The following is a 17,958-nucleotide window of genomic DNA, read 5'->3' as shown; positions in this document are numbered from 1 at the left end:
CTGCCCACCACATAACTCTGTTGTTGGACCCCAGCAGCCAGCGTGCCCAGTGGTTAGGGATGATGGGAATTGTGGTCTGAAGCTGAAGGTGCACCTCTTCACCCTGGCCTTTTGACACTCGAGGGCCCACCCTACTCTTGTGACTGTAATTTGTTTTGAATGCCGTGTTTTAAATTGCGGCCTGCCCTGGAACTTTAGGGTGAAGGGCAGGTAATAAATCAAATATTACAGGTTTTAGAATTACCGCAGTCCAACAACATCTGCAGAGCCACAGGTTCTGCATCCCTGATATAGAGGGATAACCTAGCTAGATCCTTCTTGCGATTCCAATTTTGTTTTTTAATGAAGTTATGTCTCAGCGGGGAAGGATGATGTGTCTTTGCTCTTTATCTTTTCAGCGCCGGAGGCAGATCCGTGAGTCTTCACAGCAGCTGATGGAGATTCTGAACAGGTAAGCTTGGCGGTTCTCCAGAATTTCCTGTCGAGGGCAATAGAGTGCTGAATCGGACCGAGTCGTGCCATTGCTCCACATGGCTCAGTATTGCCCACAGCAGCGGGTGGGAAACCTTTTTCAGTCCAAGAGCCTCATTCCCTCGTAGGCTGCCTTCTGGGGGCTCCACGCCACTGGTCGGTGGTGCCCGAGGCACTGCATGTGGAGCAATGATTCTGACATCTTGGTACTGCAGCCTGCGTTCCAGCTGTGCAGAAGTCAGAGGTTTATAGACAGCAGTGGCTCTCACCTGGAGATTGAAACTGGGCCCTCCTGCACGCAAAAGGAACTGCTGTGCTTCCCCTTTTGTCTCCTTCTGCTGAGACTTTCAGCCTTTGGCAGCTATAAAATACACAGGCAATGACGTGTAAATTTGCTTGGATGAGCGGGAAGCTTCCAGGCTCTGCCAAAAGTCCTCTCCCCATCCAAGACATGGTGGTTTCTAGTGTAACTCTACACCCTTCCCTCTCGCAGCTGTCTTGGGGATGAGGAGGCCCAAATGGAAGCCACGGTGCCCAGCGAGGAAGAAGGGAGGCCTGGCGAGGCAGAAGAGGACGAGGAGGCTCTGGGCTCCCTCTGGGTTGACCGGTTCACTCCCCGGCACTACGTGGAATTGCTCAGTGATGACGTAAGAGTCTCTCGACAATAGCTGCTGTGAGGTGGTGCCGTCTCTGTGTGCGGCCTACGGCTGCTTTGCTCAAGCACTGCGGTTGGAACAGAGTGCAACATTCCCCTAGGGAACGCTGGCTTTCTTTCTAAGTTTCTAGTCCCTGTGGTGGTAAAGAAAAGTGTGAAAGTGCGCAGGAAACAATCTGGTGAAATTTCAGCCGTGGAAGCTGAGAAGGTTTACTGAGAGTTTAATGGGAGTTGTGTTTTCAGTGCTCAGTATGGCACCTGGAGCGGACTTTTATCACCAGACTCATTCGAAATAGCGTGTTTTTGCAGAAGGAGAGCTTGACCCCAATAGAAAATGGGTAAGCGAATTGCTTCCTAGTCGCAAAGGAACATGCAGGCTTCTCAGTCACAGAGAGCACTTCATGAGGTTTCTGACTTAAGGAAGCATCTGTGTAACGTTTTAAAAGTGTTCACATTCCTAAACTTACTAAAAATTTGCACTAGGCACTATTTTTTGTCTTCTTAAAGGCTGTCTTGAATGAGGGCCACCTGACATTTTTTTGCCACCAGGTGAAGACTTGCATCTTCACCCGGACGTTTGATCTATTTTGAAAAGTTTTTAAACTTGACTGGAAGTCTCCTAAAGATTGCCCTGTGTTAGGGGACTAACAAAATTATTATTATTATTATTATTATTATTATTATTATTATTATAATTAATTAATATTAAATTTATATTCTGCCCTTCCTCCCAGAAGGAGCCCGGGAAGGCAAACAAAAATACTAAAAGCATTCTAAAATATCTGAACAATAAAAAACTTTAAACTTATTTAAAGAAAACATCTTTAAAAATGTTTTTAATTAAAAAAAAAGTTTAAAAACATATTAAAAAGCAATTCCAACACAGACGCATACTGGAATAAGGTCTCTACCTAAAAGGCTTGTTGAAAGAGGAATGTAATAATAGCAATAAATAACTATAACCAGGAAATCAGTAATACAACCAGGGGCCACCACTGAAAAGGCCCTCAGCCTCTGAAGATGACCAGATATTTCCATGTTGTTACGAGTCCTTTGTCCCATTTTGAGGCAAGCCAGTCTGATCTTCTCCTCCTCTCTGGCTCTCAGTACACAAACCGCTGCCTTTTGAAGTGGCTCAAGCTGTGGGACATGGTCGTGTTTGGGAAGGAGAGGCCTGCCAGGAAGGCCAAGCCAAGCGCCGAGGCTGGCCAGACCTCCCGAAACCCCAAAGGGCAGCAGAGCAAATGGAAGAGCAAAACCCAGTTAACCGAGGAGGCCCTGGAGGCCGAGCTGGACCCTCACAGCCGACCGAAATACAAGGTAAGGAAGTCTGTGGCCGAGGTGGAGAAGAGCCAGAGATCCTGGTGGGCAACCTCCAGCCCGGGGCCCAAACATGACCCTGCAGGCTTCCTCTGTCTCGACCTCAGGATTCTCCCTGGGCCACACCCCCTCCCTGGCTTGGCTTGGCCCCCTCCTTGCCTGTTTTTGCCTGGATGGGATGCGTCCTGGAACTCTGATCTTGCTTGCCTGGGTGGGGGATAGAGAAAGAGAGGTATGTGTGTGTAGAAACCAGCCTACTGTACAAAGGGGAAATTTACATTGGTTGCCCCACCCACTTTTGCCTGTGGCTCCACCCACCACTGGCATGTGGCCTCTTGAAGGTTGGCCAGAAGGGAAGGCGGCCCTTGGGCTGAAAAAGATTCTCTGTCCCTGCTCTGGAGTGTTCAAAGCATGTCAAGAGTGCCTTATCCCATTGATCGGGAGTTTGGTGATCCACGCAGCAGCCCTGTGTGGTTGGCTGGTGGGATTCCCAGATTGCAGATTGCTTAAGGTGGGCTGAGCACCCTTCTCCCCTAGGACAGCACATGGCCTAATTTCATGCAGCCCTCTGGCAGGTGTATGCCGTCCCTCCCCCAGCAACCCTCTTGGTGGGGAGGAGGAAGGGGTGCCAGGGAAGGGGTGGCCCCACCCACCACCAGCAGGCAACCTTTGAGCCATTACCATCACTCCCGCAGGAATGGGACCACCAGCAGAAAAAGATTGCCCACCTCCGGCCCACAGTCCCTGCATTCACGGCAGGCCTGAGATTAGACTTCTTGGCTCCCAGATCACAGGGGCTCAGTTCCTGCAGTGCATCCCGCCATGGTTTGAGCTTCCTGGCAAAGCAACACGTGCATTTGTACACGCACACACTAACATTCCCGGGCACCTGCTGTTTTCCTTAATCTTCTCTGCTGCAGAATTTGGAACAGGTGCTTGGAAGCTGTGAAAGGTGGCCACAGGGCTCTGGATGTTGGCATTCCTGTGACTCTTTCTGTTCCTTGCAGGTTGCCCTCCTGTGTGGCCCGCCTGGCTTGGGGAAGACCACTCTGGCTCACGTCATTGTGAAGCATGCCGGGTACAACTCGGTAGAGATGAATGCCAGGTGAGGCGGCCGGAGAACCTTTCGCCTGGGTTCCCTTCCATGTGCAGTCTCGGTACATTCAGGCAAAATCCCTGGGAGGACAGAAACACACTGTGATTCACTGGAGAGAATATTGGATGCAGGCATTAGAGATTCAGATCCCTTCTGCAGGCAGCTGTTGGGAACTCGGTTGCTTCCGTTTCACATCTGCAAAATGGGCATAATGGTGATGTCAGTTACAGGCTTGGCTTAAGCTACTTTACTGGGCTTGTTTTGTTTTATATCATGACATCTGTGTGTGCATGGAGCTGAACAGAATAACAAGAGGACTGGATCCTGCCCCGAGGAGTTTATATGGGATTGCCTCACCCCGTATATCCCTGCCTGGCAACTATACTTCGCTACCTGCTTAAAGCAGTATCATGCCACTTTAAACAGTTGTGGCTTCCCCCAAAGAATCCTGGGAACTGTAGTTTATTAAAAGTGCTGGGAGATCTTAGGTGACCCCTATCCCCCTCCCAGAGCTACAGTTTCCTGGGAGGAGGGATTAATTATTAAACCACTTAGAGGATTGTAGCTCTGAGAAGAGGGGTGGGGTGTCTCTGAACTGCTCTCAGCACCCTGAACAAGCTACTCTTCTCAGGATTCATAACTTGTTTGAAGTGGTGTAATAGTGCTTTAAACATACAGTGCAGATGTGGCCAGAACAAAATTGGACAAGCATCTCTAGGGCCTTGGTGTTTAGGCAGCTGTTGAGGACGTAATTGGGATAGCACCAGAGGGTCACCCGCGCACTTCTGTCGACCTTTCTGAAGCCAGCATTTTCGTTTTCAGCGATGATCGTAGCCCAGACATCTTCAAAACGCGGATCGAAGCTGCCACCCAAATGAAGTCTGTGCTGGGAGCCAGCGAAAAGCCCAACTGCCTGATCATTGACGAGATTGATGGCGCTCCAATGGTAAGAGAGGGAATCTGTCTTCGCCCGTGGTTGGGGAGCTTGCGTCCAGCCCATGGTGTTCCCCGACACGGTTACCAGTTCTTCCGTTCTGCTCTTCCAGGCATCCATCAATGTGCTGTTGGGCATCGTCAACCGGAAGGCCACTGAGGCAGAATCGGAAGGCGGCACCAGCGGGGCAAGTGGGAAGAGGAGGAGGAAGGAGGGGGGACTCCTTCTACGGCCAGTCATCTGCATCTGCAATGACCAGTAAGGGTCTGCCTGGGCAAAAAAGCTCTTGCGTCTGTGTATGAGAGAAAGAGAGCATGTCTATGCTGCATGGAAGCAAAGCACTGTGGGAGCTGCAGTGGCCATTTATTTATTTATTTGTTAAATTTTTATACCGCCTCACTAGCATAGCTCTCTGGGCGGTGTACAACAGAAAGTATATACAATAAAATCACATGAATCGGTACAAAAACATATATAAAAATCCACAAATCTAAAACCAATTTGAACATATTAAACTAAAATGCCTGAGCAAAGAGAAAGGTTTTAACTTGGCGCCGAAAAGATAGCAATGTCGGCGCCAAGCACATCTCAACGGGAAGACTATTCCACAATTCGGGGGCCACCACTGAGAAGGCCCTGGTTCTTGTAACCATCCTCCGAGCCTCTCTATGAGTCAGAACTTGGAGGAGGGCCTTCGATGTTGAACGTAGTGTACGGGCAGGTTCATATCGGGAGAGGCGTTCCAGCAGATATTGTGGTCCCGCGCCGTGTAAGGCTTTATAAGTCAAAACCAACACTTTGAATCTGGCCCGGAAACATATAGGTAGCCAGTGCAAGCGGGCCAGAACAGGTGTTATATGTTCGGACCGCCTGGTCCTCGTTATCAGCCTGGCCGCTGCGTTTTGCACAAGCTGTAGTTTCCGAACCGTCTTCAAAGGCAGCCCTACGTAGAGTGCATTGCAGTAATCCAATCGAGAGGTTACCAGAGCATGGACAACTGAGGTGAGGTACTCCCCGTCCAGGTAGGGACGTAGCTGGGCTACCAACCGAAGTTGGTAGAACGCATTCCGTGCCACCGAGGCTACTTGAGCCTCGAGTGACAGGGAAGGATCTAAGAGTACTCCCAGACTACGAACCCGCTCCTTCAGGGGGAGTGTAACCCCATCCAGAACAGGGTGCATATCCACCATTTGGTCAGAGAAATCGCCCACCAACAGCATCTCAGTCTTGTCTGGATTTAGCCTCAGTTTATTAGCTCTCATCCGGTCCATTATCGCAGCCAGGCAGCGGTTCAGCACATTGACAGCCTCACCTGAAGAAGATGAAAAGGAGAAATAGAGCTGCGTGTCATCAGCGTACTGGTGGCAGCGCACTCCAAAACTCCTGATGACCGCACTCAGCGGCTTCATGTAGATGTTAAAAAGCATGGGGGACACAACTGACCCCTGCAGGACTCCACATTGGAGAGCCCACGGTGTCGAGCAATGTTCCCCAAGCACTACCTTCTGGAGACGACCCGCCAGGTAGGAGCGGAACCACTGCCAAGCAGTGCCCCCAACTCCCAACTCCACGAGCCTCTCCAGAAGGATACCATGGTCGATGGTATCAAAAGCCGCTGAGAGATCAAGGAGAATCAACAGAGTTACACTCCCTCCGTCCCTCTCCCAACATAAGTCATCGTACAGGGCGACCAAGGCTGTCTCGGTGCTAAAACCGGGCCTAAAACCCGATTGAAATGGATCTAGATAATCGGTTTCATCCAATAGCGCCTGGAGCTGGGCAGCAACCACTGGTTCCAAGATCTTGCCCAGGAATGGAACATTCGCTACTGGTCTGTAGCTATTAAGGTCTTCTGGGTCCAAGGAAGGTTTTTTCAGAAGTGGTCTCACTACTGCCTCTTTCAGACAGCTAGGGACCACTCCCTCTCGTAAAGAGGCATTTATCACTTCCCTGGCCCAGCCGGCTGTTCCAACCCTGCTAGTTTTTATTAGCCAGGAGGGGCAAGGATCTAGTGTAGAAGTGGTTGCACGCACCTGTCCAAGTACCTTGTCCACATCCTCGAACTGAGCCAACTGAAACTCATCTTGACTTTCTACTTTATGTCAGGGGGAAAGGCCAAACAAGCTCCAGTTTTCACATTCAAGGCTGGCGGTCTTGAGGAAAGTCACACAAATTTTTAAAGCTGAAACTTGATCATTCCATTATGAAACCTCAAATTCTGAAAACTCACAATTTTTTATTTGTATCTATTTGTGTGTGTGTTTTTTTACCCTGTATTCTTGTGGTGTCCCTGGCCTAGAAACCCCGACCCCTCTCTCCCCTCAGTCCAGACCACATAGTGGCCTTCCTCCTGCTGTTATGCTTCAGAACTTTTTGTCCACCACACTGATGACTAGAAACTTGCACTTTGTGTAAAAAGAGAGCTGAGGGTGAGGGCTAACCAGTTCCACTCTGGAAGCACTGTCCTGAATGCCGAGCAGGTTTTGCGATGTACAGGCCTCTAAATATGTGTATTATGGTTGCTGATCGCTTTTGTGACTCTTCCCCTTTATTTACCTCAGTGCTCCTGCATTCCCCTTCCAAGATGCATCTCTGCCTCATCTCTTTTTCTAGGTATGTCCCTTCTCTGCGGCTACTGAGGCAACAAGCTTTCATCCTCAACTTCCCCTCGACAGCCCCATCCAGGCTGGTGCAGAGACTGCAAGAGGTAGGCCCAGATCCAGAATATTTATTCTTCGGCTGCCTCGTGACCACTTCCCCTTCAGTGGGAACTGTGTACGTGTAGGCATTTTAAAAACTTTACAGTGAGGAAAATGGCTTCCAAGCAAGCAATGCAGGGAAGCGTGGCAGAACCTTGTTGAGTGCTTCCTCTTTTTTCGCCTGCAGATGACTCGAGGTCATAGAATCACAGAATCGTAGAGCTGGAAGGGGCCTTTAAGGCCATCTCCAGCCCCCTGCTCAATGCAGGAATCCAAATTAAACCTTCCCTGACCGGTGGCAGCTGCCTCTTGAATGCCTCCAGGGCTGGAGAGCCCACCACCTCTCTAGATAATTTGCAGGTCTTTGCAGGCTGCAAACATATAATAATAAAATAAAACATATAAAGAGTCATCTCTTCTCATATGTTCCTATCAGGTCCTTGATGGAGGCCCCACTTTGGTGCTGAACCGTTGATGAAAGGGTCGTAGCTAAAGATGTGAAGGCCTGTTGGGGGAGGGGGGTCCTGATCCCCCCCCCTTCCTTCACATCTCTAGTCGTAGCTCAGAGTTAAGAACATCTGCTCTGCATGCAGAAGGTCCCAGGTTCAGCCCCTGGCATATCTGGGTAGGGCTGGCAAAGACTCCTGCCTGAAACCTTCAAGCGCCTCTGCCAGTCAGTGCAAACGATATTGAGCTATTTGGACCAGTGGTCCGACTCTGTACAGCGCAGCTTACTAGGTTCGGAGGTGCAGCTGTCTGGAATGAAGCCCTTTTGCCGAAGGCTCCCACACTGTGGAGCTCTCCACTCTTAGGAGGCTGGCTTACCCACTCCCTGTTAGGGTGCAGGTAACTGGTGGAAATGATGCTGATTCCGTGTGCTTTCCACCTGAGCAATAATCAGGAAATGTTCCTTTTCCTCTCTACGTCCTTTGCCAGTTACTGTGATGATGTAACTTGGCATGTAACTTCCATGCGCGCTCTTGAAGGATTGCTGTACTCCATGTATGCTCACGGGACTGTTTCAGTCTGCATCATTCTGCACTTGATCCTTCAGCATGGCGACACCTGCTGTCTGGAACTCCCTGCCTATTGATATTACGCAGGCTCCTTCGCTGTATTGTTTCAGGCACCTGCTAAAAACTTGTTTGTTTAGGCAAGCCCACCTAGACATGTAATTTTAGCACGTATATTTGTTTTAAAACTGCTGATTTATATTTTGGTTAGTTTTATGTCAACTTGTTTTTAACATTTGGTGTTTGTTAGTTTTTATGAGTGTATTGTTTTGTATAAACACCTTGGAGGTTTTTGTTTATTAAGCGGTATATAAAACTTGTAAAATAAATGCTTGCAAGTCTGCAGCCGCCAATCTGCAACATTCCACATTTCAGATCACTGTCAGGCAAGGCATGAAGGCTGACACGACGGCCCTGCTGGCATTGTGTGAAAAGGCAGAGAATGACATTCGCTCTTGTATTAACACCCTGCAGGTAAGTTGCAACATTCATGGCCTTCGCACAGACACCCTGTGGTCTTATATTATTTCACCTAAGGATGAAGGAGAAATTTGATTTTGTTTGCATTTTAATGAGAAGCTGCCTAATTTGCACCAAAACACAGCTATCCTTTGAAATTTGCACCTTTCCAAATTTTGCAATGTAGTACTCCAACCAATCAAAACATACCAAAATGCATATATTAGTGGGAATTCTTCATTAAAAGAATAGTGAAAACAACATACAAAACTGCATATGGGGAAATTGCTTGAGAAAATGTGGATATTAATCAAAACCATATAAAATGTGCACTGAAATGCTGAAATAAATCCATGCTGATTTAAATAACAAACATGCAGTTTCCTGCAGAAATACCATTAATATCATTATGCACCAGAAGCTCCCAGGGCAGGTCACAGTGATTCAAAATACAACATTGAAAACAGTTTAAAGCAAATGTGCAGAACGGAATTTAAGATTAGGAAAATGAGAAACTTGTAGGGACCGAAATTAACAGATTTGTGTATCCCAATCTTCAACCATTCCTTTGTATTCACTTGTCCCTTCCTTGTTTCTCAAGTTCTTGTACAGCAGAGGCAAGAAAGAGCTGAACATGAGGACTGTGCAGACCACGAGGGTTGGCTTAAAAGACCAGAACAAAGGGCTCTTTTCCATTTGGCAGGAGATCTTCCAGCTCCCCAAAGTGCAGAGGTGAGAGAGGGGGGAGATTTACTGTTTCACTCAGTGGATCCTTTCAAGCAGGTTTTAAAAACTATCTCCAGTTGCCATTCTTTAGAAGACTTATACCAATAGTTCTTACTTCCATTCGTTCAGTCCTGCTATAGGTACAGCAGAATTGTTTTCTGTCAGAGGAGTCTGCCCATTTGTGTCTCTGTGTGAGTTGCCGCTCTGGCTTTGCCTCCCTGAAATCAAGAAACTTGCTCAGAACAGAAAGTCATTCAGAGAAGCACAGACTGCTTTTTGGAGAGCAGGGAACAATTCCCAGAGTGGTTTCACAATCAATTCCTCTTCCCAAGGAACAAGAGGTCTCCTGACAATTCTCAGCACCCTTAACACCAGGATCCTTTTGGGGAAGCCATGACTGTTTAAAGTGGCACGATACTGCTTTGAATGTACGGTGCGGATGGGGCCATACTCTCACCTAGCCCTCTCTGTCCTCCTCCCAGGCAGGCAAGAGGCATGATCAGAGTCCCAAGGACACAGTCCAGCCATGCAAAGACACTCCCCTGTTTTCCCCTTGATTGCCTCCTACCCACCACTATGGGAGAAATTGGGTATTGCATGACCTTCTTATCCCTCCATTTCCTCCTCCTGTCCCCAGGCAGAGAATAGGTTTGGACCCTTCTGTTCCGGTTCATCTCCTTGCTAACGGAGACGGTGATGACCTCTACCTGGTGGCACCGGCTAGAGCTTCCCTTAACCCCAATTCCCAGAGGTTTCACCACATCCTCCATCTCAGCATGGCCTCCGGAGAACATGAAAAGCTTACCCAGGTACATCGCTTGGGGTTTTCCTTTCCCCTTTGGAACTGTAAATCTGAACCAAGATTTGGGTGGTTAATTCTGATCCTTAGCTCTCTCTGTCCTTTCCTCCGCCACCCCCCGCCCCATATCTTCCTAAGAGCTTGACGCAAGGTATAACACTTAAAAACAGAGACGTGCAAAATAATAATGACCTAAGAACTCAGAATAAAATCTAAGACTTTAAAAAACTTGTGTGCATTGATTTTTTTAGAAAATGTATTTTGGAACATCTGTCATTTTAACAATATAATTTAATTAAAAAATAATATGTGTGTTGATTTTAGCTTCCCACCATCTTTCAAATGCTAATTCAGATAAAAGCAGGGATTCTGAAACTTGCTCAGGCTCTGATGTTGGTGAATCTCCAGGAGATGAAAAGGCCGCAGCTGTTTAAGAGAGGCATTGAGAAATGGCCACTGAGGGTTGTCCTTTAACCGGAGCTTTTGGCTTGAAGCCTTGACTCCGCTTCTCCTTGCAGGGCTTGTACGACAACTTCCTGAACATGAAGGTGAAGGGCTCCAGCTTCGGCTCGCTGTGCCTGGCCTTGGAGTGGCTGGGCTTCTCCGATCTGGTGAACAGGACAGTCCTGCATGGGCAGAACTTCCAGCTCATGCGCTACTTGCCTTTCCTCCCGGTCGCTTTCCACTTGCTCTTTGCCGCTTCCAACGTTCCCCGGCTGGCCTATCCCAACAGCCAGCACGAGGTATGAACAGAGGGAAAAGCTGTCAGGGGCAGAGCCAGGGGCGGAGAGGCGAGGAGAAGAGGGCTGTGCTCAGTACCAGCCTCCCTTCTCTGTGGTCTCCTGGGTGAGGCAGCAAGCGGCATTCTTCATGTATCCTCCTGCCCCTCGCCAGGGTTTGCTTTCTCGCCCTCGGCCCTTAAACTGCCGAGTTTCTAAAGGTCCCCTGCCCTAGCTCAGTGGCAGAGCATCTGCTTTGCGTGCAGAGAGTCCCAGGTTCCACCCCCTGCAACTCCAGGTGGGGCTGGGAATGTGCTCTGCTAGAAAGCCTGGGGAGCCACTGCTGCCAGCCAGTGTTGACGAGCTAGATGGAGCGATGGTCTGGCTCGGTATAAGGGGACTTGCTACATACCTGTGCAGACGAACCGACCTTCCGCATCTCTCACAGACGTCTGTCAGCTTTGCACAGCACGACAGTCGCTGTTGGAGGCGGACGGCTGTTCCACCTGCTGTGTTTTCTTTTGCTTTTATCCAGGCCCTGGCAAAACTGACCCAAATGCAGAACCTCGTTGCCTCTATGATATCCGGCATTGCGCCAAACTCCCGCAACCGTGCTGGGCCCCAGTCTCTTGTCCTAGAGGCCCTTAGCCTCCTCCTGGAGATTATCTCGCCAAAACTGAGACCGGTAAAGAAGTCCTTCGGCTAGAGGGATTGGTTGAGGCCTTGGTGTTGGTTCCCGTTCACAGCATGTGACTGCATGGCTCTTGGGGCAACGGGTTGTGCGAGCAACACCAGCAGTGATTGGTGTGCCCAATCCAAGGGCATGCCTTGAGCCATGAGCCGTGTGCCGTCGTCTGCCACATAGCAGGTGACCTTGACTTGCCCCACTGAGACTCTACAGGGCAGTCACTTGGGGTGATACTTTGTGCCAGTCTGGCCCAGTGGAACCCTGGTAACTTCAGGTTTATTTGTCACTGAGTTGCCACACCTACGTGTCTGGGTCATACCAACAGAGACTGTAGGGAAGGGTTCCCATGAATGCTCCGCTTCTTTTATTTTTTTTTATCCCTGAAGACAGAAAACTAGCATCTCAGGGAGAAAGATTCTAGTGTAGCCTTAAACCTGCTAGGCTAGTTTTCTGTGTGCAGAGGTCTGCCTTGTTCTATTTTGTATGGAGGAGTATTCAGTCAAGCAAGCTGTTGTCTGGAGTGATGCAGCCCAGTTTATCTTCTTAGTGACATCTTATAGGCCTAAAACGTTCCTTGTGTCAGGCTGCATATGAATACTGTCTGGGAATTCTGAACTACAGCCCCTAAGCCCTAGCGAGCATCGCCCTTTTGAATTTCAGCCCTTGCAAGCAGGGCCATTTCGAAATGTAAAACTCCATCAGCTTGTGTCTTTTTAGGCTTAGTGACCAGCTCCCCATGTAATCACTTGACAAGTTGCCATTTCGTTTAGATGGGTGTCTGCAAAGATGGCAGACAGCCACCTTTACTATTTGGCAGCAAGATATGCAACTGCGCTTTCCCCAGGGAGAAAGATCTCGCTGCAAGGTAGTTTGGCCCTCTGTAACTCTCTGCCAGTGTCCAGTGGGGAAAAAGCTGTCTCGCCCCCTATATACCCAACCAATCACTGCAATCTGCAGGAGAGGGCATCCTCTTGCAGATCGCCCTGTGCAAATTAGCCTAAGCTAATGCCAAGTGTTGCCTTCGAGTTCCAGCCTCATGAAAGAAGCGAGAGAAACTCCTGTTCTCTCTCTTCATTCACAATTTTCAGGTGAACACCCAGCTGTACAGTCAGAAGGAGAAGCAGCAATTAGGGGACCTGATCAGCACCATGTTGGCATATAACCTTACTTACCTGCAGGAGCGTACCCTGGACGGGCAGTACGTCTACAAGCTGGACCCGTGAGTACCATGCAAGAGCGTCAGAAGAGTGGCTGCTGGATCAGGCCAAAAGGGGCCCATCTAGTCCAGCGCTCTGTTCTTGTGGTGGCCAACCGGATGCCCCAATAGGAAAAGTCCCAGAATCAGGACCTGAACGCAACAGCTACTCTCCCCTCCTGTGGTTTCCAGCAACTGGTATCCAGAGTCATTTACTGCCTCCAACAGTGGAGATAGAACGTAGCCATCAAGGTAGTAGCCACTGATAGCCTTTTCCTCTCCATGAATTTGTCTACTCCAGTTTTAAAGCCATCCAAGTTGGTGGCCATCATTGTCTCTTGTGCTCTTGTAAAGAGTGAACTCCTGGGGACCAGTCTCAAGCCACTCATGATTGGCAGCTGATTACGTAAGCCTGTGGCTACCACGGCACCCTCTGACTAGCCCCTTGGCACCTGCCAAGGCCTCCTGCCCCTCCTGGTTGCTATTAGTTTTAAAACTGGGGGGTTGGGGGGCAGGTTGCCTGCTTTTCTCTGTGTTTTATTTGTTTTGGAATGTCTGTGAGTGTTTGGCTTGCTTTTCTGGGCATCCTCAGTCGATGTCTTCTGCGAATTGGGTATTTTGTGGTACCCACAGCAGTTTCTTAGATTTCCAGATGTGCCCCAGGCCCCAAAAGACCGGGGGGCCCACTGGTGTAAACTGGTTCCATTGCAAAGCACTGTGTTTGACATGTAAACAAAAGGTCTGTCTGCAGGCAGCCATTTGATGTTGATGCATTTCACATGCAAGCATTCGGCATCATGTCGAAAGTTAAGCCCGATTTCCCGTTGAGCCAAATGCCGTTGCATGTTTACGCCATCTGTCTGGCTCCTTCCTCCCTTGATAATGAGGAAATCTGCCCTTGCTGCCATGTATCTTTGGTGCCACTTCTCCCCGTTTTGCGAGAGATGGTGCAGCGACAGGCTGAAGACAGGTGGGGGGGAAACACTGACTAGTCAGAGGCATGCAACTTTTGAAAAGACACTGTGGCTCTTGGCTTTTTGTCTTAGAGCTCCCCCCTCCCCCCAGCCACCATTATTATTATTTAAAAGCTTTCTGACTAAAATGATAAATGCAGGTTGTGGTATGTTTCTGAATCCCAGTTGCTGGAAACCACAGGAGGGGTTGCGCTGAGGTCCTGCTTTTGAGCTTCCCATAAGGGGCATCTGGTCGGCCACTATGAGAACAGGAGGCTGGACTACAAAGGCCACTGCCCTCAGCCAGCAGGTTCTTCTTGTGTTCTCATTTCTGTGTCTGTGTGTAAAAATTAATTTCTATCCCGCCGTGCCTCCAAGGAACTCAAGGTGGCATAAAGTTCTCCCCCTTCCTCATTTTATTCTTACAACAACCCTATAAAGTAGGCTAGGCTAAGAGACAGTGAGTGGCCCAAGGTTACCCAGAGAGAGGGAGGTTTGTTTTCAGTGTTTGTTTTTAATTCTGCTGCACCGATCTATTCCGCTACAAACCCTAGAAACGTTGAAGAAGTGTGTAGGTTTCCAGATCTCCCGGCTCGGAAACCGCTGACTTACCAGGCCAAGCAGCTCATCGCGAGGGAGATTGAGCTGGAGAAGATGAGGCGGACTGATGCCCTGCTCCATGCACGGAACTCTGGGCAGGTAGGCAGCTTGGTGGCTGTTGCAGAGACAGGGTTTTTTTTGGGGGGGGGAGGTGTTAAGCAAGTGGACCAAATAATAAGTCTAGATGTTTTTGTAATTCTTACAACAAGGAAAGCAGATTCAGGGTGACAAGCCTTTCATATTCTTCAGCCAAGAGATGGAGCACAATGTTTGTTTTTCCATTCCTAATACGCGGGGAGGAAGGTGGTGTATACATTAACATTAAGAATGTACAAGTTACTCAGCCTGATAGATTTTTTTTGGAAAAAATGGCTTTTAATGTTTTGGAATAATAATGTGCAACCCTGTGTAGTCTTTAATTCATTGCAATTCTTTATACACGTTTTCCTTGTGGATTATTGTTGTACATGAGTTATCCAATAAAAAAATTTAAAAAACTGCAAAGTGGTATATAAATTTTGTAAATAAATAAAAATGGATGAACTAACACTTCTTGGTTTGTCCTCCTGCAGGTGTTGGCGGCAAGTTTGCTCCCAGCGGAAGGCAGTCACAGAGCGAGCGAAGAGTTAGCTCCACCCAAATCCAGGGTGCAAAACCACAAGCAACGTCTTGACCAGATTGTGAAGAGAGCCACTTTTGAGGAGAAGGTGACAGCAGCACGCAAGGGGTCCTCCAAGCCGCAGAGCTGCGGAGAGGCACAGCACCAGGGCATCCTGCCATTGCAACAATGCCTTGCAATTTGCGCCTAACTCTTTGCTGTGTTTCCGTCTCCTGCAGCAGACAAGGGCATGTGTCTTTAGAGGGGCAATTCAGACACATCTTGTCCCATTCCAAATGGGAAGCTTTTAGATGTCCAAAAGCGGCTTAACTGGAGGGACAGAGCTGCCACAATAGCCTCCTGGCCGCACCATCGCTGCCACTTGTCAGGAATGGGCAAGTCAGCAGCAACGAGCTCAGTGCAGCACAGACACACTGGTGGAGCCAGTCTGGTGCTCCCATTGGAGGGCCCACACCGCCCTAACATCGCTGCAGTCACACCCCTCCTCCTCCCAGTAAGTGGCAACTGTGCAGCTGCTTGGGAGGCTATTGCTGCGACTCCGCCCCTTGAACTTGCCCTACAAGTTTTTTCGTAATGGAAGGTTTTGTGATCAGTTTGCTAAGTAGTAGGAAAGGAAGCCCCCGACAAAGGCATTCTTGCTGAAATGTGTCAGGCATATTGAAAAACAAAGTACTCTTACCTTGCATCGTTGGGATATATTTCTCCCTTTTTGTTTGTGCAACTCCACCCCACCAGGCGAAGCACTTCTGTTTTCCCCTACTTTGTGAAAGAAGCAGGATGGTAGCTTCTTGAGGACTGGCAGGCTGCTATCATAAAGGTCAAGAAGGCCATTTTCATCTTAGTGTGAGAGCAAATGCAGGCCTCCTCGTGCAGCCTGGGCTCCAGAATATTCTTGTTCCTAAACTTACCTGTCCTTGTGGTTTAAGCCAGGTTGCACACCTTGTGCATGTTGTTACATATTGTCCTTTTGCACCAAGAGAACAATACTTGGGTCAGTTTACGGAGAGATGTAGAGACGTCTGTCCACAACATTGTAATTTATCCACTGGTTGGGTGAACGTAGGAAAGTCCCTTATACTGAATCGAGATTGTTGGTCCCTCTAGCTCAGTATTGCCCGCACTTATCGGCAGTGGCTCTCTAGGATTTCAGGCAGGGGACATACCTAGCAGTATCAGGAGACGCTGTCAGAAATTGAACCTGGGACCTCCAGCATGCAAAGCAGAGGCTCTGCCACTGAGCTGCAACCCTCCGCTGCTGTGCCTTGCATAGGATGGTGCTTTATTAATTGCAGCCATGGAATGCTGCCAGTTGAGACCACCCTGCAACGCTAGAGAACCCTTTGCTGGTTTTATGACATCTGAAAACGCTTGCTGCTTGAAGGGGTTAATAATTCCTTGGTTTGGAGAGTTGTCCTTGGAGAGGCACAGCATCAATGAGTATTTCCCGATGCCACAAAACAGGTTCCACGGTAAACGCATGTTGTGCAGTTCAGCTCGAGATCCAGCACAGGCCAGTTTTACAGCTCCGTGCCAGTGTGACATCTGGATACTTTGAGGCAGCCGGCAGAGGCGTCTCCTTCATTAACTGCAGGTGGCATGGAGAGGAGACGGCGGACTCTTCGTAATGGGTTCTGTTCTTTTCCACAGCCAGAAACGGATTTCTTTGGCCGCGTGACTGTCAAGAAAAAGGTGTCTCCTTTGGCAGGTATGTTTTGGGGTGGGGAGGAGAGTGCCGTTAGCTGGGAGAGAGACTAGGCCTATTGGAAGGGAGAGATGAGGCCAATTTGGCTTAGCGGCCGTGGTGCATTGCAGGCCTGCAAAGAAAATAAACTTGTGTCTGAGGTTGGGAGCTTTTACTACTTGTGTGTTCATCTTCACACATAACTGCAGCAGCGTGGGACTTGCCAACCAGAATTAGGGAGGCTGAAAATTACTTTTAGATACCCTAGCCCAGTCCAAACTGGCTGGGGCTGATGGGGGCTGTAGTCCAAAACACCTGGACGGCCCCAGGTTGGGGAAGGCTGCCCTAGCCTTTCACGCAGCTTTCGTTTCTAGGTTTCCCTTAGCTGGCAGCCATGGTGGTTATGTAGGTTTCAATCTGGTTTGCACTTCTTGAAAAGCTTTCCAGAGATTGGGGGGGGGGGAGGCTCCAGTCTGCTTTTCCACCATCTTTAATTTCCTTCTTTGCGACGCATACTGTGGATGTTCAGCATTTTGTAGTCAGCTTATTGTTAAGTCTGCTCTGCTTAATTTTTGAAAAATGGACTGCCTTCAAGTCTACCCTGACTTATGGTGACCCTACGAATAGGGTTTTCATGGTAAGCGGTATCCAGAGGGGGTTTCCCATGGCCTCCCTCTGAGGCTGAGAGGCAGTGACTGGCCTAAGGTCACCCAGGGAGCTTCATGGCTGTGTGGGGATTCGAACCCTGGTCTCCCAGGTCGTAGTCCAGCACTCTAACCACTACACCACACTGTCTCTGCTTAATTTTTAGATGTCTCTGAATATTTTATTATTATTTCTAAATACACATAAAAACCCAGCAACCCCAACTGGAGTGCAGTGTTATCTTTGCACACATTCCATTACATAAATCGTTTACAGCAGGGCAGGGGAAGATTTGGCCCTCCAGATGTTGTACTGCAACTCCCATCATCCTTGACCATTGGCCATGCTGGCTATTCAGGAACAGCTGGAGGGCTACAGGTTCCCCATCCCTGCAAATGCCTTCATTACTTTTTTCTCCCCTTTTACCTGCAGCCAGTCAGGGACCTGAGGAAAACCAAATAGAAAAACGAATTGGGAAGGCTGTTGGACAGAGTGATATTTGGTTCCGGTTTAACGAAGGGGTTTCCAATGCAGTTCGAAGAAACATCTACATAAAAGATTTGTTCTAGCGATTAAAATATGGACAAGCAACACGAGTAAGCAGATATTTGGATACCATGCAAGGATGTTTTTTGACAAAAATGCTTCCTTATTCTTTTGTATTGAATCCTGTTTTGTATATAAAT

The 17,958-nt window shown here is 48.7% G+C and overlaps 1 protein-coding gene across 3 annotated transcripts in view; it reads left to right on the top strand.

Moving 5' to 3' along the window:
* The window catches only part of CHTF18 (chromosome transmission fidelity factor 18), a 23,727-nt gene extending 5,769 nt beyond the window's left edge, over window positions 1-17,958 (top strand). For all 3 annotated transcript variants that reach the window (XM_061599566.1, XM_061599565.1, XM_061599564.1), the window contains 17 exons: window positions 399-451; window positions 965-1,118; window positions 2,234-2,446; window positions 3,454-3,551; window positions 4,365-4,488; window positions 4,589-4,734; window positions 7,090-7,183; window positions 8,564-8,662; window positions 9,249-9,379; window positions 10,011-10,182; window positions 10,691-10,915; window positions 11,427-11,576; window positions 12,668-12,798; window positions 14,282-14,426; window positions 14,900-15,034; window positions 16,594-16,651; window positions 17,705-17,958. In XM_061599566.1, the coding sequence (XP_061455550.1) occupies window positions 399-451; window positions 965-1,118; window positions 2,234-2,446; window positions 3,454-3,551; window positions 4,365-4,488; window positions 4,589-4,734; window positions 7,090-7,183; window positions 8,564-8,662; window positions 9,249-9,379; window positions 10,011-10,182; window positions 10,691-10,915; window positions 11,427-11,576; window positions 12,668-12,798; window positions 14,282-14,426; window positions 14,900-15,034; window positions 16,594-16,651; window positions 17,705-17,841 (2,265 nt within the window). In that variant the 3' untranslated portion in view covers window positions 17,842-17,958. The remainder of the gene's footprint in view (window positions 1-398; window positions 452-964; window positions 1,119-2,233; window positions 2,447-3,453; window positions 3,552-4,364; window positions 4,489-4,588; window positions 4,735-7,089; window positions 7,184-8,563; window positions 8,663-9,248; window positions 9,380-10,010; window positions 10,183-10,690; window positions 10,916-11,426; window positions 11,577-12,667; window positions 12,799-14,281; window positions 14,427-14,899; window positions 15,035-16,593; window positions 16,652-17,704) is intronic.

Source organism: Rhineura floridana, chromosome 17 (genome assembly GCF_030035675.1).
Source record: "Rhineura floridana isolate rRhiFlo1 chromosome 17, rRhiFlo1.hap2, whole genome shotgun sequence".
Classification (NCBI taxonomy): Eukaryota; Metazoa; Chordata; class Lepidosauria; order Squamata; family Rhineuridae; genus Rhineura; species Rhineura floridana.
This window is presented reverse-complemented; position numbering and strand designations above follow the sequence as displayed.